The sequence below is a fragment of the Marmota monax genome, unplaced genomic scaffold (genome assembly GCF_021218885.2).
Source record: "Marmota monax isolate L192 unplaced genomic scaffold, Marmota_monax_Labrador192_F-V1.1 WCK01_AAM20220418_F8-fsc00015, whole genome shotgun sequence".
NCBI classification, from domain to species: Eukaryota; Metazoa; Chordata; class Mammalia; order Rodentia; family Sciuridae; genus Marmota; species Marmota monax.
Window position 1 is genome coordinate 13,286,075 of NW_026692194.1, and position 24,774 is coordinate 13,310,848.

Genomic DNA, 24,774 nt, shown 5'->3' on the forward strand with positions numbered 1-24,774 from the left:
CATCCCTCTCACCACCCACTTCCATTCCACTGGAGAAAAATCTTGCTAATCAGCTTGTCAGAATTGAACTCTGATAGACTTTGGGCTTTAATAGCACTCAGTGCTTAGGCATGCTCTACAACCTTGCCTTCCTTGTACTTCCTTTCTCTAGGGATTGGACAAAGTAGGCAGGGCCTGTCTCAGCTGGCCTCACCATCTCAATTCTGTCTACCTGCATGCAGCATGGGAGAGCTAATGGACCACTCATTCACAGGTATGTAGCTACTTGGAGAGAGGGTACAGAATTCAAGAGAGAAGGTATAGAAAATAAGAAGGTTCACTTTGGCCTCCTATGCTAATTCAGTTTCTGTGATCTAGCTTTCACTTAAGTTTTCTATTATTGAACTGGATCTTTCTCTGGCTAAGGAAATCAAAGCTTTGTTTGCTATTTGCCATCATTTCTTTTCAATATGTTCTTTTAGCAGAGAACCCCTGAAATAAGACCAAAGCCACATGCATAACCAGTCCCTAATACCATTCTTCATCCAGACCAACCTACTTTACAAAACTATAAAATTTTTTTCCCTTCTTATTCTAAAACTGGAACTCTTATCATATTAAGAGATGCCCTGATTAGAACAGGCTACATTCACTCATCTATGAGGGAGAGATTCCTGCCCTAGTTTATGGGGATGGCCAAACACATGACTTTCAATACTGTGAAGAAGAAATTGGCAGCACTTTATTAGTCACATATTCATAGCAGAGGGGATGAGCATACTACACACAAGGCCACATGAGGGTTACCCTTGACAACGAATGAACAGCCAGAGGCTGTGGAAAACAGGCTTTGTAGTATCAAGATGGTTTGAACCTGGTTTCCATCAGAGGATGTGACTAGCTTGTTTGAATGATTCTGCAGGTTGGCAGGGAACTGAAACCTGCTACTCAGTGATAAGGAGGAAGCACATCTAAGTCCCTTGAAAAGGAGGTCTCTTTGGTTAGGGGACTTTTCTCATGGGAGCAGAGTTGGAGGGGAGGAGAATTTGTATTTAAGCCATTTGAAGCCCAGATGTCAAGGTAACACATAATACTGGGCTTTAATTTTAGGATTTTTACTACACTGTTTATACTACCATAACATCAGTTGTTTTATTACCTTAGAATTTCACATTAGACATGTTAATAATGTCTTACTTTCCTGTCAAATTGTGGACTACTTAGGGATAGAGAGCATCTAAGTCCTCCACTTTAAAAACAATGTACATTATGATTTGAAAAAACATGATTAGCATTAAAATGATCTGTTATATCTCAAACCAAAACTTTCTAATTTAATCATATGAATAGTATTTAATATACCCAATATTTGTCTTTGCACATGGTTAATTAGTAGTGATATTTTAGTACTAAAGGATGCACTAAGTAGAATTCAATTTGTATTAGTAAAGTCTGAACTGTTGACTGGCAATGACGCCCATGTATTCCCATACTGCTGAATTAAACCTCTGTGATGCGACGGGTACTGACAGCTCTAAACATTTAGAGTTACCCAGGTTTGCTGACATTTGAAAATAGCTAATTTTTCCCCCACTCTGTTTTCAAACAGCTGTTGAAACAATAAAATGAATGGGATTGGCATTCTTTCTAAAATCAGAGTTAAGCTACAGCCTAGATACCAGAATGCTGATGTCTCAAATGTATTATTCACACTACATATTGTAAGCACTAATGGGGCCCATTAAGAGAATTCTTACTGTTGCTAATTCAAGCAAATTGATATGGGGGAGGGCTGATAAGGAGGTCATAGACAAATAGGAAGAATTTATAATAAATCCTCCCAGTTTTCTAAAAATATGATGTTAATCCTTTTTTTTTTCATTTCAATTTAGGTCCATTAGATTATTTTACTTTTTACTTTATTAGAATATTTGTTAAATTGTCTGCAACCACAAATATAAAGTTCTTTTCCTTTTAAAATTGTAATATACAATAGACAAATGAGTGAAAGTTTTAACATTTAACTTATTTTTACCCTTTCAGAGTAATTCATTATATCTCTGAGATGGAATGTCTTTTCTTACATTTCTTACAAATAATCCTACCTAAATCCATTGCAGTATGAAATATTGGTATAGAGAAACTACTGATTTTACTACATGAAAAATAAACTGATTTACTTAAATTAAAATGAAGTTTCCATTGCAAAACTTTTTTCAAGTACTTTGAAGTATTGTCTTAGTTCAGTTTCTATATTACAAGAATTTAATTCAAAAATATTTTCTATGAAATAAACTACTTCTTTCAAATTAGATATTAGGAAATATATATTTTATCAATAATTTTGACTTTATAAAAGGAATACATGCTTATTGTAGAAAATTTGGTAAACATTGTTATAAATAAAGCAAAATTTTATCAGCTAGACCACTGCTCAATTTCAATGAATTTTTCTCTATTTTTCTTCCATCAATCTATAACAGTTTTGGCCACTGTGCTATCTACCAACCACATGTAACTATTTAAATTTAAATGAATTAAAATTAAATTAAACTAAAAATTTAGTTTAATGGTTATTTTAATAGCCATATGTAACTAATGATAATGTTAGCCCAAATATAAAACATTTTTATCATCACAGAAAGTTCTATTGATAGAGCTGTTAGAGGTGAATGTATTTCATATGTATAAATCCATATGAAACTTAATTGTGTTTATATATGTACCATATATGTATATTAAATTCAGTTTTCTGAAAATATCTCCATTCTTTATTCTTTAGCATTTTAAAAAGATCTAGTTGATTGCTGATAGCAGGCCCGCCCTGGCCCCTGGGGACTCAACCCCCAGTTCTTTGTTATGCATGTCAATGTGGCCAGCTCACAAGGCCATGACGCGGGCTTGCGGTTCCCTGTTTATCTGCCTCGCACACATGTGTCTCGGGAACATCTTGACCTGTTCGAGCCTCCTGATAGGGGACGGTGACGTGACGGTAACCCAAGGACGCAGTTATTACTCTTCCCTCCTCACTTTTGAGTAATTTCCCGCAGCTGTTAAAAAGATATATAAAGGGAACAAATCTGGCAATAAAGCGCGCACACGCTCCCTCCTGGATGAAGAACCTTGGTGTCCTGTGTATTTTTAACCCCGCCGTCCCTCGCCGGACTCGGCTCCGTTAGCCGGATGCGGCATCTGGAGGTTCCCACCGAGATCCTGAAAGTAGGGGTAAGCGGACGGGGCTCACCTTCTAAAGGTAGAAGGGGGAGGATTGGTTTAAAGGTAATTTAAAGAGACAGGGTACGTACCATGGGTAACTCAACAGCGAAGGTTCGTCTGGCCAACGAACTAAAAGAGCTGTTAAATACACAAGGAACAGGAATAAAAACTAAGACTGCAACCGAATTCTTTGAAGTTATAGCCCAGGCTTGTCCTTGGTTTCTGACAGGAGGCTTTCTCAATAACAATGATTGGGATTTGGTTTGGCAACAGCTTCGCAGGGCTGTGTTGTCCGGAGGGGATTTTTTGTTGTGGAAAAGTGAAAATCAAGAGAGGTGTCCCGAGCTAGCCCGAGTCAATCAGGACACCGGCTTCCCACGGCGTAACCTCGAAATGTTAACAGGCTCGGGACAATATGCTGTCATAAATCAGCAAATTAATTATGATCCTGGGGGTCTATGCTCAGATAGCCTCAGCTGCGGTCCATGCCTGGAAAGCCCTGCCCGTTTCTAAGACTGAAGCAAAAATTTCCAAGATCTGTCAAGGGCCCTCTGAACCTTATTCGGACTTTATAGCCCACCTAATGCAGGCGGCTGGAAAAATATTCCCTAATCTGGAACAGGCTATGCCACTTATTAGACAACTGGCATATGAAAACTCTAACACTTACTGCCAAAATGCTATTAAGTCCTCCCGGGCCAAAAGTATAGATGACATGATTCGAGCATGCAAAGATATAGATGGGCCTCATATTACTGGTCAGGTTTTGGCTGCTGCCCTTAAGACTGGAATGCAAAAACCTGATAACAGGGGAACCCGCTCTAAGGGGTGTTTTAAGTGTGGGAAAGAGGGACATATAAGGAGAAACTGCCCGGAAAGGAGCAAGGGTGCTGGCAGAGGGATGCTTGGAATTTGTCCTCGATGTCATAAAGGAAATCATTGGAGTAGTGAGTGCAGGTCAAAATTTGACATTCAGGGTAACCCAATACCGTCGGGAAACGGGAGCAGGGGCCCGCCCCGGGCCCCGGAAGCCAAAGTGTACGGGGCAGTGCAGGGACGAAACAGTGCCCCGGGGAGTGGGCGTCTCCGCCGCCTCCCCCTGACCAACCCCTTTCTATCCGGGAACTCCCCAGGGGAACACCGGGAAGTGCAGGATTGGACCTCAGTTCCACCTCCCGAGCAGTACTGACTCCGCAGATGGGTCCCCAGACCCTGCCAACGGGAGTCTTTGGCCCTTTGCCGGAGGGAATTGTGGGACTGATACTGGGAAGAGGCAGCACTCTGCATAAAGGGCTCAGAAGTCTTACAGGTGTGGTTGATGGTGATTACCACGGGGAGTTAAAAATTGTTGCCGAGGCTACCCAAGGGATTGCTGCTGTCGGCGGCGTCTCTACCCAGCCGCGCCCTACAGGCAGCCCGGGGTAATGGCAGTTTTGGTTCCACCGGCTCCCCTCAAACCTTTTGGGTAGCACACTTGGACTCCCGACCACAGTTAACCATTAAAATACAGGATAAAATCTTCAAGGGGATATTAGATTCAGGAGCTGATGTCTCTGTTATCTCTAAGAAACAATGGCCATCTGCTTGGCCTCTCCAAGATCCCTCAGCTGTATTACAGGGGATTGGGCAGACGAGACCAGAAAAAAGTGCCTCCTTTCTAAAATGGAGAGATGAGGAAGGACACAGTGGTTATTTTCAGCCTTATGTAGTGGCTGGACTCCCCACAAACCTTTGGGGAAGGGACCTACTTCAACAAATGGGAGCTATCCTCACCACTCAGACCCTAAAAGGGAGTAATAAATTTGTTAATGACATGATGTTAGATATGGGATGGCTTCCCGGAAAAGGACTGGGGAAAAGACATGAGGGAAGGGCAACGCCTGTGGACCCTACAGAAGAAATTACCAGAAGTGGAGGAGATCGGAGGGGGCTAGGAAATTTATCCTAGGGGCCACTGAAATGCGGCCACGTCCTCTATCTATTACTTGGTTATCAGATGACCCTGTGTGGATAGAACAGTGGCCCCTAACTAAGGACAAATTGCAGGCCGCGACCCTTCTGGTTCAGGAACAGCTTAGGGTGGGGCATATAGTGCCTTCCACTTCCCCCTGGAACACTCCTATTTTTGTCATAAGAAAGGGGTCTGGAAAATGGAGGCTTCTCCAAGACCTGCGGGCTATTAATAATACCATGCAGCCCATGGGACCTTTACAGCCAGGACTACCCTTCCCCACGGCTATCCCTAAAGATTGGCATCTTATTATTTTGGACCTAAAAGATTGCTTCTTTTCTATTCCCCTGGCCCCCCAGGATTGTAAACGTTTTGCTTTCTCTTTACCTTCAATAAATTTTAGGGAACCCTATCAGCGGTTTGAATGGACTGTCTTACCTCAAGGAATGGCCAATAGCCCTACTATGTGTCAGTACTTTATAGCAAAAATTCTGCAACCCTTTAGGCAACAATTCCCAAACTTTTACCTCGTCCATTATATGGATGATATATTGTTGGCAGGCCCTGATAGGAAAGCACTTTTCCGGTCTTATGAAGTCCTCCAGTCCCTGTTAAAGGGGGCCGGACTGATTATAGCCCCAGAGAAGGTGCAGATTCAGTATCCTTATAACTACCTAGGATATACTATTAACAAGGTAGGGATCACTCCCCAGAGGCCTCAATTTCAGGTGAACCAGCTCAAAACCCTGCACCAATGGCAGACATTTCTGGGGGAAATCCAATGGCTGCTGCCTTCCCTCCATGTCCCTACTGGTGAACTTAAACCCCTGTATGACCTTTTGAGAGGAGACCCCTCACCCACCTCCCCGCGAAAACCTACTCCAGAAGCCTTGAAGGTGCTTAGATTGATAGAGACAGCCTTACAAGAGATGCAGGTGATGCAGGTGGACTACTCCCAGTCCTTGTTATTCATTGTTCTGCCATCAAAACTCACCCCACTGGAGTCTTTTGGCAGACTGGTCCTATTTATTGGGTTCACTTACCTGCATCCCCCTCCCGGGTCTTGATACCTTTCCATGATCTGGTAATACAATTAGTTTGGAAAGCAAAATATCTAGGAGATGCTTTGTTTGGGAAAACCTTTGATGTTCTCATATTACCATATAATCAAGACATTCTTTCTAAATTAAGACAGGAACATGATCTCTGGTGTCTTTTCTTCTGTAGTTTCATGGGACAGGTTGACAATCACTACCCTAAAAGCAGGCTCCTTGAAAGTCTAAAGACATGTCCAATAATTTTCCCAAAGATCCTAAAAAAGGATCCTCTCCCGGGGGCACAAACCGTCTTCACTGACGGGGCCAAAAATGGGTTTGCTGTCGTTTCAGATGGGACCCAAGTCATCCGCAAGAGAGTGGCCAATTGTTCGGCCCAAAAAGCGGAGGTTGCAGCCTTAATATTGGCCTTACAGACCTATAGCTCGGTGCCCCTTAATGTTTTCACAGACAGTCTCTATATCGCCAGGCTCGCCTCCGCGATTGAGACGGCACCTTATGTTGGAAAACAATCCACTATCATGGATCAACTACAAACAGTGCAGCTTCTTATATGGGCTAGGGCAGACCCCCTCTTCATAGGTCACATTAGAAGTCATTCCGGACTTCCAGGTCCTCTGGCAGCGGGCAACACCATGGCAGACGCTGCCACACATGCCACTAATTTTATATATACAATAACTGAGTATGATAAGGCCCTACAACTTCATAATAAATTTCACCTAAACGCACAAACTTTGCGCTTCCGCTCAGGATGTTCCCGGGATCAAGCTTTAAAAATTGTCTCCCTATGTCCTACTTGTGCACCTTTTATCCATTCCCCTTCTCTGGGAGTCAACCCAAGGGGCCTTCAGCCAAACGACATCTGGCAAACTGATGTAACTCATATTCCTAGTTTTGGAAAGCTGTCTTTTGTGCATGTCAGTATAGACACATTCTCTGGTTTTATCTCCGCTACTTTACATTCAGGAGAAAAGGCTAAGGACGTGATACAGCACTATGTTAAAACCTTTTCCTTTATGGGAACCCCTCGATGTATAAAAACAGATAATGGCCCAGCTTATATTAGTCAAACCTTCCAAAAATTTTGCTCACAGTGGGATATTATACACAAAACAGGAATCCCATATAACCCCCAAGGACAGGCCATTGTTGAACGGGCCCATCAACATCTTAAAACCTATTTGCAAAAAACAAAAGAGGGGGAGACATACCAGAATTGTCAGGGACCACATGCACTATTAAGCATAACTCTATTCACTTTAAATTTTTTGCTCACTGACGCCGAAGGCCGTACAGTGGCGCAGCGTCACTTTTCCCCTCCCACCATACAAAAAGCACAGATAAGATGGAAGGATCTGGCTACACAGAAGTGGCAACCCCCTGCTCCACTCTTGGCTAGAGTGAGAGGAGCTGTATGTGTCTTCCCTCCAGGGACGGAAAAACCCATTTGGATCCCGGAGCGCTGCACCAGACCGGTGAATGAAAATTCAAGACAAAATGAAGTTCCCAAGATGGCTGATCCTGCCGCTGTTGTTCCCACCCCTTCAAATGAGTGCCGAGACACACCTCATGAGCTGGACCCCGCTTGTGGCATTCCTTCTGGACAGGGAGGAGAAGGCATCACGACTCGGTTAACGGAGGCAGGTGTGAGGGCGTCATGGGTAAACCCTCCTGCTGGCCCATGCAGGCCCCCATCAGAGTCTCTGATGGAGGGGGACCCACTGATGCTATCAAACACCTTCAGGTGATTAAGCTTTTAAAGCCGGAGATCCCTAAGCCTACATACCACCCCTTGATATTGCCCAAATCCCAGCTTCCTGATTTAGATGCCAATACATTAGATATCCTAGAAACTACCTTTTCTTTACTTAACAGTTCCAATCCTACCCTTGCTGGTGATTGCTGGCTCTGCATGACAGCAGGTGCAGTCATGCCATTGGCAGTCCCCATTAATTATACCATTGATGATGACAACACATGTCAATCTGGGCTACCCTTTAAGGTGCAGCCTCTAGGTGGTTTTATGTCTTGCCTTCTGGGCATGATGCAAAATAATACCTATGATGTTGATGTTGGAGTCTCTTCCTTTGGGAACTGCTCATTAGTAAAGAATTATTCTTCACCTACTCCGCCCATTTGTCCCCCTAATGGTACAGTTTTTATGTGTGGTGGAAATTTAGCTTTTCCCAGGCTCCCAGCAAATTGGACTGGCGGTTGCGTTCTGGCATTACTGCTTCCTGATATCATGATTATTTCAGGAGATGAACCCCTACCCATTCCTAGCCTAGACACCCTAGTTAGAAGACACAAGAGAGCTGTTCAGGCCTTACCACTCCTTGTTGGCCTTGGAATAACCGCTGCTGTGGGCACAGGCACAGCTGGACTAGGTACGGCTATACATTCTTATCGCCGTCTATCTCAGCAGCTTATAGATGATGTGCAGACCCTATCTGGCACTATTAGGGACCTACAAGACCAAATTGACTCTTTGGCAGAAGTGGTCCTCCAAAATAGGCGAGGCCTAGACTTACTGACTGCCAATCAGGGGGGAATCTGTTTAGCCTTAGGAGAAATGTGCTGTTTCTATGCCAATAAATCAGGCATAGTTCGCACTAAAATCAAGGAGCTTCAAGAAGACCTAGAGAAAAGGAGAAAAGAATTATTCCAGAACCCTCTTTGGACTGGGATGAATGGGTTCCTGCCTTACCTTCTTCCCCTCCTGGGGCCCTTACTGGGTCTTCTTTTGATTGCAACCTTGGGACCTTGTGTTGCAAATAGGATAACTCAATTCATTAAGGACCAGATTAACATTTTAACCTCCAAGCCAATACAGGTTCACTACCAACGCCTGGAGATGGACGACTCCGCCCACAAGGTGTACTTACGACCCATCCGGAGATGAGATGTAACTGGACAGGAGCCAATACCCAAGCCCTCCTATGTATGCCTGCTTTTGCCCAGGTCCCTAATTACCCTGCCGACTTGGTGCCGTCATCCCAGACCCTTACGTTCAGAAAGCTCCCTGGTCATAGCTATCCCACTGGCAAAGATGATGACTGGGATCCGCAGTTGTGTCCTGCTGGCCATGACATCCTAACTGAAAAGTGTCCGTTTACATAGGACAAGAGCTGATCTTGTAGTACCCAGTGACGGGCAACTTCCACGCTTGCACTGCAACCTAAGCCAGGGGAATGGGGCCTCCCCAGAGACGGGTAAGCAGTGCAGGGGCGGTGGACGACCTAAGACAGGGGCTACTTGATTCCCATTGACATGCAAAAAACAAAAAAGGGGGACTTGCTGATAGCAGGCCCGCCCTGGCCCCTGGGGACTCAACCCCCAGTTCTTTGTTATGCATGTCAATGTGGCCAGCTCACAAGGCCATGACGCGGGCTTGCGGTTCCCTGTTTATCTGCCTCGCACACATGTGTCTCGGGAACATCTTGACCTGTTCGAGCCTCCTGATAGGGGACGGTGACGTGACGGTAACCCAAGGACGCAGTTATTACTCTTCCCTCCTCACTTTTGAGTAATTTCCCGCAGCTGTTAAAAAGATATATAAAGGGAACAAATCTGGCAATAAAGCGCGCACACGCTCCCTCCTGGATGAAGAACCTTGGTGTCCTGTGTATTTTTAACCCCGCCGTCCCTCGCCGGACTCGGCTCCGTTAGCCGGATGCGGCAGTTGATAGTTAATCTTTGTTAGGTCTTGACTAATTGTACTGTTTTGGGGCTTCCACTGTTGCTGTTGAGCAATCAGCTATAAAACTAATAGCTGTTTGGATTTCTATCTTTTCTCTCTCGCTGCTTTTAAATATCCTTTCTTTGCTATTTAAGCTTTATGATAACTTTACACCATGTTTATGTGTGAATTTTTAAAATGTTATTCTTCATGGAGTATGCTATGCATTCTGTGTAAAGTCGTGTTTTTGGTTTTTTTTCGTCAATTTTGCAAAATTATCTGTTAACTATCACCATGATTACTACTGCTTTCTTTCTTCAACTCTTTTCTTCCCGAGAATGTGGTGACATTTTAAAGATTTTGCATTCTATCTACTGTGTTTCTAATGTCTTTCGTATTTTCAATGTCTTTCACTATTTCAGCAATTTTTTCAATTTTCAGTATTTCAGCAATTTTCTCAAACTTACTTGCAGCTCATTAATGTTCTCTTCAGCCCTATCAGCCGTATCTAATCTGCTGTTTAATAAAAGGTATACATTTGTAACTTAAGCAATTATGTTTTTTTTTTTTTGTTTTTAAAAGTTTTATTGCAGGCTGGGGTTGTGGCTCAGTGGTAGAACGATTGCCTAGCACATATGAGGCACTGGGTTTGATCCTCAGCACAACATAAAAATAAAAAAATAATGGTTATTGTGTCCATCTACAACTAAAACAAATATAAAAAAAATTTTATTGGGTCTTTTTTAAATCCTGCCTGTCCACGTTGTAAAAAATTCAGCATTACTGAGATCTAATTTGTATACAATAAAATGCACCTATTTTATGATTATAATTTAATGAATTTTGACAGATATACATACCACTTTCTTTCCCCCCCACCAAATTTTAATACTCAATGTTCTAAAAGTTTAAGGTTTTAGAATTTAAATTCTTTTTTCTTTAAGGATTGCTGTACTTTGTTTTGGCCAGCAAATAAGTTACTTGCTGATGGGTTTGATCCCTCTGAGTGCTATTTTTAAGCTTTCCTGGTGTGGACCTAGAATAATCAATGAGAACTATCTGCTCTGGCTTGAACTTCTTTTTAGCCCCGTTAAGATTTTCTTTTCTTAATACACCTTTATACCACAATTTATCAAATCTCTGTTTGTGTATAAGGTATGTTGACACCAAATTCACATCTTCATACTTAAAGGTGTATTAAGAATTGCAATGCAAAAAAAAAAATGAATGTAATGCACTCCTCTATTGTGATGTATGTAAGAAATAATAAAAAAATTTAAAAAGAGATTTTCTTTTTACAATTCTCTAAGATTTTTTGCACAACTTTGTGACATTTCGCTCTACATATGCATGGCTTAGTAACCAGGAAAAACTGGAGGGAATATCTGTGCCCATATCTGAATTTTTTTTTTCTATGTACTTTGTTTCTTTCCAGAACTCTGTCCTGCAATTGCCAGCTGCTTTAACCTCCCTAAACTCCATTCTCTTTCTCTTCCCTTTAGTGGGACCTCCAGGAGCCATCAGTTCTCTCTTTCTGCTCCTACAGTCTGGAAATTGCCTCTAGGCAGAAAACTGGGGCAACCAAGGGCTCTTTTGCTTCCCTTTCCCTCAGGGATCATAGTCTATAATGCTGTGCCCAGTTTCTGAAAACAATTGTTCCATATATTTTGTCCTGCGTTCCATTGTTTACCATGGGAAGTTAAGTCAAGGGTTTGTTATCATGGATATAGTGGAAGTTTTTGTTTTCTTTTTGTCACTTTATTTATTTTATGTCTCTTGTAATCTTTACATGCTTGGCTTGTGTGAAGAATTATAGAGGAATTTTAGCCATTTTTTATTTATTATCATGAATATATGAACTGACTTCTGTCATCTTAGCTCAAGCCCGTGGAGGAATATGGTGTTTCTTTTCTTATATTTAATTCAACACACATACTGCTGAGCACTGTGGCCATGCACGGTTTTGAGTGTCAAAGACATCAGGGGACACACATAAATTCGTGCTCCACTGCAACTTGTATTGGGGTGAAAAGCAACAAAATAAATAAATGAAATGTAGGTGACCATTAGTTAGATGATGGTAAATACCAGAGAGAAAGTAAAGAAATAGACAGGGGGGTTGAGGAGTGAGTGAGTGTGTGACAATTTAAAGTCATCAGGGTAGGGCTCATTGATAAAGTGACAGGCATCCCTAGGTCAGATGAAAGTGGAGATACCTGTGGATATCCAGGAGAAGAGCACTCAGGTGAGAGACAATAGAAAAGTGGAAAGGAGGGGCAGCACATGCCTGGGATATTCGGGGTAAAAGAGGGGTTCCATATGACAGGAGCAGCTTGAACAGGGGGACAGACGCAGGGAGAGAGATTTAAGAGGAAAGGGAGGCCTCATCAGCCTTTGCAATGGTTTTGGCATTTACTGAGAGTGAGAAAGATGGTAATCAGGAGGTTTTAAACGGAGGCATGGCATGGCATGATTTAATCGTTTTTTTTTAAACAGTGTCACTCAATGCAGTGTAAAGAACAGACTGAAGAAGGGCAAAGGCAGAGGCGGAGAGTCCTGGCAGGAAGCTATATAATGATGGGAGTATCTGGGGTCAGGGCTGACACCTTAGCAGTAGAAGTGGTTGGATTCAAGCACATTTTACTTTTTTTTTTTCCTTTACTCTGTGTAGCATTAGGGATCGATCCCAGGAGCATTCTGCCTCTGAGTGACATCCCCAGCCCTTTAAAAAATATATATTTATTTTGAGACAGGGTCTCCTTAAATTGCCAGGCTGCCCTTGAACTTGTGATCTTCTTGCCTGAACCTCCAGATTAGCTAGGATTACAGGTGTGTGCCACTGTGCCCCCAAAACTTACTATTAAAAATATAAAAGAATAAGGAATAGCCTACCGTACCTTGATGTACTCCCTTTAATAACTGTATACTCATATTCAATCTTGTTTCATCTGCTTCCTGTTTATCCTCTTACTCCTTCCCCTTGCTCTCCTCCATAACTGCCCCCCACTTATTTATTTTAAAATATTTCTACACTTTTTATTTTATTCATTTATTTTTTATGTGGTGCTGAGGATCGAACCCAGTGCCTCACACGTGCTAAGCAAGCGCTCTACCACTGAGCCACAACCCCAGGCCTCCCCTCCCCCATTTATTTTTAAGCAAATTCTAGACCTTTGAAATAGAGACAACAGGGAGACATGAATGCAGGAAAAAGTCTAAGATGACTTCAAGGCTTTTGCACCAAACAACTCAAAAGGTGGTGCTGCCACCAACTGAGGTGGAAGAGTTGGTGAGAAGAGCCATCAGTTAAGGTGGGGAAGTCTAAGAGGAAAAAGTTTGGAATGAAGGGGGCCTAGTTTGGGACATTGAAGTTTGAGATGCCTACTAGATGTTTAATTGTAAATGTCGAGTTGGCTTTTGGTTATGTGAATCTGGATTGAGAAAATAACTCCCGGTGGGAGATGGACACTTTGGAGTTGTCAATATATACATGATATTTAAAATTGCAGGCTGGACATTATTAACAAAGAGAAAAAAGATGTCCCGGGCCTGAGCTCTGGAGCCCTCCAATATTCAGAGGTTAGAGAGATGAGGAGGAATCACCAGAGAAGACTAAATAAATAGATGTGAATACAAAGTAATCCAGGAAGTGTGATATCCAGGAAGCCAAGTGAAAAAGTGCCTCTGTGTTTAAAGAAGAGAAAGACCGAAAATTGACTGGTTGAGTTAGCAACAATGAGATGTAATCATTAGCCATAGTAAGAGGAATGCTGTAGACTGGGTATGGGGGCGATGGCATGATGCAGACAGGTTCAAGAAGCATGGGGGGCACAGCAAATATAGATGGCTGCTTCAAAAATTTATGTGTAAAAGGGAGAGAGATGAATCCAAGGCTGGTGAGGCTAAGTGGGGGAGAAATAATAGTATGTTTGTAGACTGAAAGGAAAGATTCACTCAAAAGAAACTAAAATTGATGCTGGCGGAGTGATGGGGGAGAAAGGTGGGAGTGGAGTCCTTGAGGGTGGGGGATCCGGGCATTGCCTTTACGGGGATCAGAAATAGTCCAGCTATGGTAATAGGCAGGAAGCTAGAGCAAGCATTTGGGCACAGATAGAGGTGGGTGGGTAGAGGCAAGGTAGGAGCTGTGGAAGTTCTGATGGAAAGTGGAAAGAGAGTTATGGTGAGAGTCAGAAAGAGGAATAAGAAGTGAGGTCCAGAAGGTGGGGACACAAAATAGTTGCTGGGATCAATTGGGTTCTGTGTGGGCCTCTTTCCAGTCAGTTTTGCTTAGAGACCTCTATGCTGTATAATTTATACCATCTACTTTATAGCTATCTGTTTCAACTCAAATTTTCTATTGTAACTGATTTTCCCTTCTGTTTCAATTATCCTGAATTTTCCCCATGAATCACTGTTATTGATGTACTGGTGGATTATACATATGCTCTCTTTTCTTCCCATGAACCATTTTCTCTCATTTTCATTTCCTTGTTTTCTCTTCAACTCTCAGTCGAAGAGAACTTTTCAGGTTTAATCTCTACATTGGTGTTTCCTACACCTGCCTGATTGTCAAACCTTCCTGGAAATTTTTTGAATGTGTAGCTTAAAAACAAAAACCATGGTAGATCCTGATTCATTAGGTCTTGGGTGGGGTCTAATGAGGAGTCTATTTAAAACATCCCTCTTGGGGGACTGGGGTTGTGGCTCAGCGATACAGCACTTGTCTGGCATGTGTGAGGCCCTAGGTTTGATCCTCAGCACCACATATCAATAAACAAATAAAGTGAAAAATCCATTGGCAACTAAAAATATTTTTTTTAAAAATCCCTCAGGTAATACTGATAAACAGCTGGGTTTGGCAGCCACAGTTCTATGTCAGTAATGCAATTTTCTGGTTACTAATTCCAGAACGGATTGTAATTCTGTTCCCTTTTGGGTTTCCCACAGTTTGTTCATATAGATACCACATTTCAAAAATAGTAGTACACAGTATGCCAATTTTCTAGTTAGGCATTGCAGGCATGTTCTTAATTCAGATCAATTTGCACTAAATATATTTTAAGTGTGTGTGTGTGTATGTGTGTTGTGTGTGTGTGTGTTTTCCTGCTCTTCAGATGTAATCTTTACCTCTCAGCTAATTTTTCTTAATCTATATGCTGTAGTTTAATCTGCACAGGTTCTCTGCCAAGCCTCCTGCTTCCCTTCCACAAAGGTCAATTTTCATTGTATGTTATTGAGGACATCAGCAGATGTTTCCTGAAATTTTATTTTCTTCCTATAAAAAATAATTTTTAGAAGTATGTACTTCCTTGGTTCTAAAGTATAATGCATGCTTTACCTTGAGCTGCAGTGCTTTCTGTGAATTGTAAGGCTTGTTTTTGTTTCCTGTATATTCATTTGTTTAAAAAAAGGAATGTTTGTTTAAATACTGGTATTTGCCAACAGACAAGTATATTTCTCTCAAGTCTAAAGCCTGAGAATGGCTGATCTACCCTAAGCCAGTGTTTTGTCATGAAATTTCTAGGAGCATTACATTTTTTTAAATTATGAAATATATATAAAATATGTAACTTTTCTTGTAGAGCTTAAATAATTGTAAAGTGAACAATTATGAAGCTACCTGCTCATAAATAAACATAAGATCACCAGCTGGTAAGGAGACCTTCATTGTGCCTGTCTTGGACCGCAGGTCATTTCCTGTCACTTGGATGTGACTGCTGACCTTGTTTTGTAACAATCACTGCCTTGCTCGTGTTTATAGTCTCGCTATTGCTGCTGGCCTCCCTCAACACAATTTCTACTATGCTCTGCCACTGAGGCTCTTTCCTTGCCTCTGCTCCCAAGCTTTAAGTACAGGGACTACCCACTAGGCCACTGCCTGTGTCCTCTTCCTTGTGTGTGGTGACTTGGCAGTTATCCTAGTCAATGGAGAAAGAGTGGTAGCTGGGATCAGGGAAGAGAAAGAAAAGTTGATTCTTCTTTTGTTCCCTCAGAAAATTGTTCCTGAGCGCAGAAAGATTCCCATTCCATTTTTTTTTTTCTGATTGGTGTAGGTACTACATCTCAAAAATAATAGTACACGGTATCTGCTCACTTCATGCCAACTTCCTGGGTGAGCCTTGCAAGCATGTTCTTAATCCAGATTAATCTGCACTAAATTTGGTGGAAATTCTGCTTTGACATTTGTAAATGCCAAATACTATGATTCTTGATTTTTAGAATTGTTTTTAAATAGAAACTCAATTTCCAAAACAATCTCTTGCATCTTCTGTTTCTCTATATGTCTTCTAATATTTGTAAAAAAAAAAAATGAGAGAGAGAAAGAGGGAGAGAAGCCATATTAGGGGATTTTATCAGCTGCTACTTGCCCAGCAGCAAATGGAAAAGGAAAGAAAAATGTAGTTTGAGGATAAAGAAATATCTTGGCTGGGCTTGGTGGCCGATGCCTGTAATCCCAGCGGCTGGGGTTGGGGGTGCTAAGGCAGGAGGATCTCGAGTTCAAAGCCAGCCTCAGCAAAATGAGATGCTAAACACCTCAGTGAGTCCCTGTCTCTAAATAAAATACAGAATAGGGCTGGGGATGTGGCTCAGTGGTTTAGTTCAATCCCTAGTACCAAAAGAAAGAAGTAGCTTGGACATTCAACAAAGAATGTACATTTATACTTCCAAGAGAGGAGAAAGCATAAGTCATGTTTTCTAGTAAGGGAAAAAATAACCCATTTGCTTTAGAAAAACCCAATAATCTAAAAGGAAAAAACCTGATAATAAGATCATTGTAATTGGCATTTCAAAATAAATATGAATATCTTATGATATTATAGTAAAATAAACACTGGAGTTTTATCAGTTTAATTTAGCTCTTCTATTTTATTTCCTCTACATTTGGTCCACACTTATATTAGTGTGTTAACTGAAAGCCTAAACTTAAAAAAAATACATTAACTAGTCTTTTTAATTCTAAATTAATTTTTTATTAGACTTCAGTTTTATACAAAACCATGAATCATATACATAAATAAAATAAAGGTCCATTAACAACTAAAAATATTTTTTAAATAAAGAAAAAAAGAAAAGGAAAATTATCTCTTAAACATGATCTTATTTTAAAAATTTTTAAAAAATATATTTATTTTTTAGTTGTAGTTGAACACAATACCTTTATTTCACTTATTTATTTTTATGTGGTGCTGAGGATGGAACCCAGTGCCTCACACATGCCAGGTGAGCGCGCTACCACTTGAGCCACATCCCCAGCCCCTATTTTTAAAAATTTTTAAAAATATTTATTTTTTAGTTGTAGTTGGACACAATATCTTTATTTATTTATGTATTTTTATGTGGTGCTAAGGATTGAACCCAGGGTTTCACATGTGCTAGGTGAGTGCTCTACCACTGAGCCACAACCCCAGACCTTACACATGATTTTAAACATTAGTTTAAAATCTCCAAAATTGCTTATAAAGTATATGTTAATGAAATCACTAATTATATATTTACATTTTCTCCTTTATATTTTTTACCTGGGTAAGACAAAAATAGAAACAAAGGACAACAGAACATCAGTTTCAGAAATATGTTAGCCACCATGCACCTTTACGGAGGCCACCATGAAGAATAAGAACTTATTTCCAATAGTAATTCTCACTATATATTTTTGATGGAAATGAATTGAGGTTAGTATACTTGCCATTCTGGCTTGAAAGAAGTAATCATGAGAATGGAGGATATATTTGAGTTCATCATTTATGGAAATTTAGAAAAGAACACCCCATATATTAAACTTGGTGTCTTTGTTGTTATTTTTTTTTAATTTATTTTTTTCAGTTGTAGTTGGACACAATACCTATATTTTATTTATTTATTTTTATGTGGTGCTGAGGATTGAACCCGGCCTTGCATGTACTGGGCACTGAGCCACAACCCCAACCCTGTTGTTATTTTTTATTTTGTTTCTTTGAGGCAGAATTTTTCTTTTTTCAGTGCTGGGATAGAACCCTGGGCCTCATGCATTCTAGGCAAATGCTTTACCACTGAGCTATTTCCCAGCCCTAAAATTCTTAAAAGATGTCTTACAGATGATTGGAGTGAAGATCACAGACCTGGGCCAAGATCAAACTGCCTGTCTCTCTCCTTGGCCTTCTTAACTCTCCTGGCATCATCCCCTGAAGTCCTTTGGCTCACTGGAACCTTGTAAGAATTCCTTCCTTAGTCTAACTTCTTGATTTTGCACATTGCTAATCAGTGGTTGGCTGACCCAGAGTGTGGGTCTCCAGAGTCTTCAAGCAGTCTTCCATACCATGCCACCTGCATTTAGTTCCTGAAATTAGTTACAGATGTGAATAATTAGTCCTTTTAACTAGAGACAGAATGTTCTTTGATATCTACATTAACAGAGACTATAGAGGGTTACAGTATATAAAATATATTTGTGGCCTATATATTCCAAAAACAAGCTAGTTTTTAGAAGTGAATTGTTTTTCTATGAGTTTAAAGATACATATTTCCTTCACTAGATAAAGTTGAAAAAATATTTAATCATTGCCAGGTGCAGTGGTACACACCTGTGGTCCTAGCTATTGGGAGGTGAGGTTCACTTGAGTCCAGGAGTTTGAGATCAATCTGAGCATCTATAGTGAGATCCCATTTCAAAACTTTTTTTTTTTTAAGTCTTAAAAATGGTGAACCACTTCCAGCAAAGTTAAACTAAATGGATATTGTTGCCCATATTCACCAGCCATCTATTCATCCCTTCTTTGGGTTTTATCTGCCCTTTGGCAACACAAAGATCTACTGTGAATTCTCCTAGTCATAGGGTGTTCCCCTGTACTTAGAGATTTCCAGTCTCAGATGAAACTTGGATTGCTTCTTCTCTGGCTTAGAAGTCTATACCCTTCCCAAAAGAAAAATCCCATATCTTTCCCACACCTCTGTCCCTTCTGTGTGCCCAGCTGGGTAAGAATCTGTCTTTTGCACATACTCTCTAGCCAAGAAGATTCTACTGAGCTTCACTTCTTGAGCTAGCTTTTTAAAAAAGATAGGCACATTTATACAAATTTGAAAAATAATATGCATTTACAAATCATGCCCCTTGGAATTCTGGTCGTTTCTTGAGGGGTGATGTGTACGGGTATGTGGAATGTTGAGACCCCTCATTGATAGTTACTGAATTGGGTATCAATCTTTTTTTTCTCTCTCCTTGTGGTGCTGGGGATTGAACCCAGGCATTGTGCATGTGAGGCAGGCACTCTACCAACTGAGCTATATCCCCAGCTGGTATCAATCTTTTGCTTAATTTTTTCTTGGTTTTTAAAAATAATTCTGACAAAAATAAGCCTATCAAGACATTTTATTATATATAATATAATATGTAAATCAAAAATTTCTTATGTAAATTCAATATGAAATTTGAAATATCAAGTTTACTATTAAGTTATGTTATCTGGTCTACCTAACACATTTTTTTTTAAATTTAGAGACAGGGTCTCACAGAGTTGCTTAGTGCCTCACAGTTGCTGAAGCTGATTTTCAACTCAAGATCCTCCTGCCTCAGCTGAGATTACAGGTGTGCGCCACCGCATCTGGCCTAACACATTTTTATATTGCTTTGTATTTATTTCTCTTGCTTTCTACCTTTCACAACACCTATTTTTTCAATCATCTTAAACAATATTTTCCACCCAGCAATAGAATGATCTATTAATTATTCAATACTCTTGGTTAGTGTGATTCATTTTGTGTAGTTAGAAGAGTGTTCCAGCAAAGCATGATTTTTTCTATAAAGAAAGTTGAGAAGGAAATTACAAAAGGCCATCAGGACAATAGAAAGTGAATATATCAGTGTTAATTCTGAGATCATATTTCTTTTAAAAAATCACTTAGCCTTTTTATATGTAGACAATAAGACTGTATCCAAACTTGAGTGTGAAAAAAATGTCTGTTTCATTTTCCCAAAATCAAATCGAGCCTTCAAAGCCCCTCTGACTTGGAGTTGGGAAGTGAAATCTTAGTTCTCTCTGGTGCATTGGACCCTCTCAGAAAGACCACACAGAGGGTCTTATACAGAGAAAACATTTGGGAAGGACCTATCTGATATCCACTATATGCCAGCTACTATCCAAGGGACTATTACTGTGGTCCCTTGTAGCCACTGTGGTGTTTGTAGAATGCTTTCCAGCACTTTGGGGGACAGAACCTTGCTAGGACTGAGAGCCCCTAAGCCTGGGATCCTGCTTCTCTGGGTGCCACAGCTGCTCCCTTCTCAGCTTAGCCACCCCTAGAGGTGTTACAAGAAAGAAAGGTGCAGTTCTCCAAGGCTTGGAAAAGGTACAGCCTTTGCTCTTTTTCTAAAGTCCTGAACAATTTCCTTGTGCCCTTGGCTCTCATCATTTCTGCTCCTCTTTTACTTGCTTAGAGGCCCAATGTTTATCTTTCTTCTCAACACACAACAAAAGTCACTCTTTGAAATAAAACCTTGGAAGAAAAAATGTCTTCAGGAGCATTTGACACCAAAACCTCTGAAGTAAGGGAACACAAAGACTTGTTCACCTTCCTGGAACCTGGAGTGAGCAAGTAGAAGGAGAGCAAAATTCAGATAAATATCGTAATAGAGTCTCCTGCATTATGTTCAACACATATACTAAACAACAGCAATGTTCTCTGTCCCTTTAAGTATATTTGGAATGCCATTCCCTATGTTGTATTGTCTTATATGTATTTGGTGTCTGTTTTATTATTTTCCATGGAGTTAACTTTTGCAGTGAACAAATCCAGCCCACTGTTCACCTCTTAATTCTTACCTTGCAGCAGGTAGAGGGGAGAGGCCTGAATTTTTTTCTCCATGACATAGAGTATAGTAGTGGACATTTGTTTCATAGATAAAATGATAATTTACAACCTGCACTCCCAAGGGAAATAGAAAAGAGAGAAGGAGGGGGAGATCAATGTGCAGGGCCCAAGGGTTTGCTCCCTCATCCCCATTTCAATTACACCAGTTATGCTATTTCTTCTTTTATATATTAAATTCCACACCAATTTTTATTTTCATGAAAGATTCCATTGTTATTAAAAAAAAATTGGAAATCATTGAAGATATGCACTACTACATACCTACAACATTTGAATTTTCCTTAGTGTTTTCCATGATAGGTCTTTCTTCTTCAATATTATAATTCTATGATACAGAAATAAACTTCCCTGTTAAAATACTCTGTTGTTAATAATCACTTACATTTGAAGACTCCCCCAAATGATAGCCCAAGTTTAGGGGATAATATTGTATGATTTGTTCAGATTTTAGTTCGTTTTCTGATTACTAGGATAACCATTGAGGGTAGTAGATAAGAATCTTGCTACTTACTATGCTGTAATTGTGAGCTCTTACTGGTGCCATCACCAAGGCTGATTCTTCAGGATACAGAAAAATGTAGTTCAAAGAAGACAATAAGTAGTTCCCACTTAAGAACTGAAACATGTTTATGTTTAATCAAATTTTAAAAATTAATTCTTTATTGATATGATCTTATAAGATCATACATTTATTTTAACCAGTGGTTCTTTTAAAGGCTCCAATAACAGATTGCTCAGCTTTAATAAATTATATTTAGAAGGCATTGGAATTTTCTCAGACACTCAATTCAAGCTTGTCTCATGGAATTTTTAATTTCAGTGAACATTAGCATACATGTTATTTAGCTAGATTTAAGAGTTAACCATCTAAAATTATTTTAAAAATTCCATGAGACAAGCTTGAATTGAGTGTTCATATTAAGTATTTTATAACTAGAATATTATATTTTTGCTTGCTAAAAACATACTTGAGCAAAATTATTTCAGTCTCAGACATTTTTAGTTACCTACAGTTCTACAGCTTTCAGAACAGAAAGTTCCTGTTTTTATATCTGACTCTGGTACTATTGTTCTGGAATATGGACTTAAGAATATATGGTATCTTGTGCAAAGTAAGCATTACAATTTTATTTCTCTTCCATTAGTAGCGAATACTAAAATTAGAGTATTCAAGTTTAGAGATGGCTTTCTCATTAGAAAATTCCGTGCGGTCAATGCGAGAACTAGGACTCCCAATTTTGCTCAGCCAGGACTTCCTACAAAAAAACAAAAACAAAAACAAGAGTAATTAGCATATAAAATATATGTGGATCAATTAAAATGATCCCACATTAGGTATTAATGGGAGTTCACACTTACTAAGTAACTTTTGCATATAATGTAATATATAAATTTGTTTACATTTTGTATATTATTCTAAGAATACCACAGAGCATAATATATAATTAAACATAGATGAAGAAAAGCTAATAATGTATTATCAAGATTAATTCCTGATTATTTCATATTAAAATTATTTTCCCTCTCTTAAAACACTCTAAAGTCACTATTATCTAGCTCTTATACACAAAAAGATCAAAATATTTTTACAAAGAGGTTAAGTAATAAAGCAATTCACCATTACCTAGCATTATATGTATATATACATGTACGTGTACGTATGTGTGTGTCTCTGTATGTGTATGTGTGTATATATATGTATGCATATGTATGTGTATGTATGTTGAGACAATTACTGAACAAATAAATAATAAATATGATTTTCCAAAATCATTAAAATTAAATTAGATTATTTTTCTTACCTATTCAAATACTGTATTTCCTGTGTATCTTAGTAAAGTGACTGCATTAAAGAACAAGCTAAATCTTCTGAAAACATTTTTTGCTTTTTCAGAGCAATGGATTAATCCTAATTTATTAGTGTATCCATGTGTTTAATTTATGTGTTTGAGTACTCACCTGAGATGTTTTATACATAATTCATACTTATCATATATTGCTAACACCTCAGGCAATACTGTTGTGGATTTTCCAGAATCCTTTTACCTATTAATAATGACTTGGGATGATAGATTTAGTGGGTACTTTGGGTTAATAATATGAGGCTGTTTGTTTTATCAAAGTGATGGCTATTAGGCCAGCTGCTGTTGTAGAAATATCCTGTGAGTTTCCTCCTATCCCCCAAATTATTTCAGACTGTGAAGCCAGTGCTGTATCCTTCTATGCAATAATCTCTTATGACCTTGGATTAGAAATATATTCTGAGCCAAAGCTTTCTGATCTGTTGAAAATTACTCTTAATCAGGCTAGAGAAGAATTCGAATGATAAAAATTGTCGTGCTTCTTCAATCCTTTTTTGGCTCTTATTTGTGACTGTTCTAGAGTGAAGTTAATTTTGACTTTTCTTCTCTTTGGAAACCATCAACACAGTAACACATTTCATTCTTTAACTCATTTAGTCGAAAACTTGAAAATGGAAATTTCATTTGTTGAACAATAACATTCAGTTGTTATGAAAAAGAGCTTATGGCTTCAATTTTACTAGTCAAATCTTGAAAGCTTGCAGAAAACAAAAGGCAGAAATAATAAGGAGAGCTAACATTTAATGAGCACTAACTGTTTGCTCAGCACTATGTTAAGTGCTTTATGTGTGTTATTTCTTCTATCCCACAAAAGTCACAATCTATCGCTCAGGTGAAAGAGGAGGAAAGAAAGAACATAAGAAATAATCGCTTAGGGTGAGCAGTGGTGGAAAGAAGTGGTCAGATTCTGAATGAACTTTGAAGGTATAGTGAGTAGATTTGCTGACAGATTGGATGTGGGTGTGGGAAAGGGAGAGGCGGGAAGGATGACACTAGAGTTTTTGGTTTGAGTAACTAGTTGGATAGAGTTGTCATTTACTGAAGTGGAGAGACTGTGAGAGGAGCAGACTCTGGGAGAAGATCAGAAATTCAGTTTTGGGATATTAAACTTGAGATGTCTATTAAAATCCAAATGAAATATTGAGTCGGCAGTTGGATCTGTGAATCCGGTTAGAGGACATTTAGAATTTGTCAGCAAAGAGATTTGTATTAGAAACCAAGAGAATGACTAGGATCATCAAGAAAATGAATACAGATAGAAAAGAGAAGAGGTCCCATGACCACACTTTGGGTCCTCTAATGTTAAGAAGGCAAGAAACTGAGGAAAAACCAGCACAGGAGGAGGAACATCATTTAGCGAGGTCTGAGAAGAACTGAGGGAGTGCAGTATCCTGGGAGCCAAATGGAGCCCCCAGGGAGCAAAAAGAAATCAATCAGGCCAATGCTGCTGGCAGATAAGTGAGATGAGAACTCAGAATCAACCATTACATTTAGCAAAGTGGAGCTCACTGGTGACCTTGATAAAAGCAGTTTTGGTGGAATGAAAGCCATATTTAAATAGGCTCAAGAGAGAATGAGAGGAGAGGAATTGGAGCCAGCAAATCCAAGACTAGGACTAGTGGGAACTTCAATGACTAATTCATCTGAGCTGGTAACTCAGTGTACTGTTAATGAGAGACTTAACTATCTACCTGTATCTGGTCCTCAACACCAAGAACTTCTTCACTGGCTAACTGTATGGCCAAGGAGGAATCTGTGTTACACATAGGAACAGAATAGTTGTGGCACTGGGAGGTTTAGCTCCATTTACACTGTGGGGAGGATGGCCACTTCGTATCATGGCTCCACACTTACCACCCCTGCTACTAGGGACCAACTTCCTGGACTTGCCTACTCATCTGGGAATATTCTGGTTACCTGTCTCATTCCCTGAGACCTCACTCTTCATGTGCTGCTCTTACAGTCAGCCCTTGACAAGAATGGCTCAGGTCTGGAGATGGAGGATCTAAGTTTATCTAGCAAAAGAAAATAACTAGTTGGGAAAAAAATCCCACAAATGTATGTCTTATTAATGAGAACTGATTGGGAAACAGAACCACATAAACAATCCATACCGGTTAATCAATTCACTCAACATTTATGTATCACTTTATGCAAGGGCTATTCCAGGTACTGAAGGGCATA

General features: G+C 39.7%; 1 protein-coding gene and 1 long non-coding RNA gene across 6 annotated transcripts in view; one reads left to right on the forward strand and one right to left on the reverse strand.

Moving 5' to 3' along the window:
* The window catches only part of LOC131423473 (uncharacterized), a 146,004-nt gene that overhangs the window by 68,731 nt on the left and 52,499 nt on the right, over positions 1-24,774 (forward strand). For both annotated transcript variants that reach the window (XR_009225089.1, XR_009225090.1), the window contains exon 2: positions 152-253. This is a non-coding gene — a long non-coding RNA (uncharacterized LOC131423473). The remainder of the gene's footprint in view (positions 1-151; positions 254-24,774) is intronic.
* Acyp2 (acylphosphatase 2) overlaps positions 21,832-24,774 on the reverse strand; it is a 155,969-nt gene continuing 153,026 nt past the window's right edge. For all 4 annotated transcript variants that reach the window (XR_006847108.2, XM_058573126.1, XM_046424034.2 and 1 more), the window contains one exon: positions 21,832-21,984. Coding sequence is in view for 3 of the 4 variants with exons in the window: in XM_058573126.1 (XP_058429109.1) it covers positions 21,870-21,984 (115 nt within the window). In the remaining variant the exon portion in view is untranslated. The remainder of the gene's footprint in view (positions 21,985-24,774) is intronic.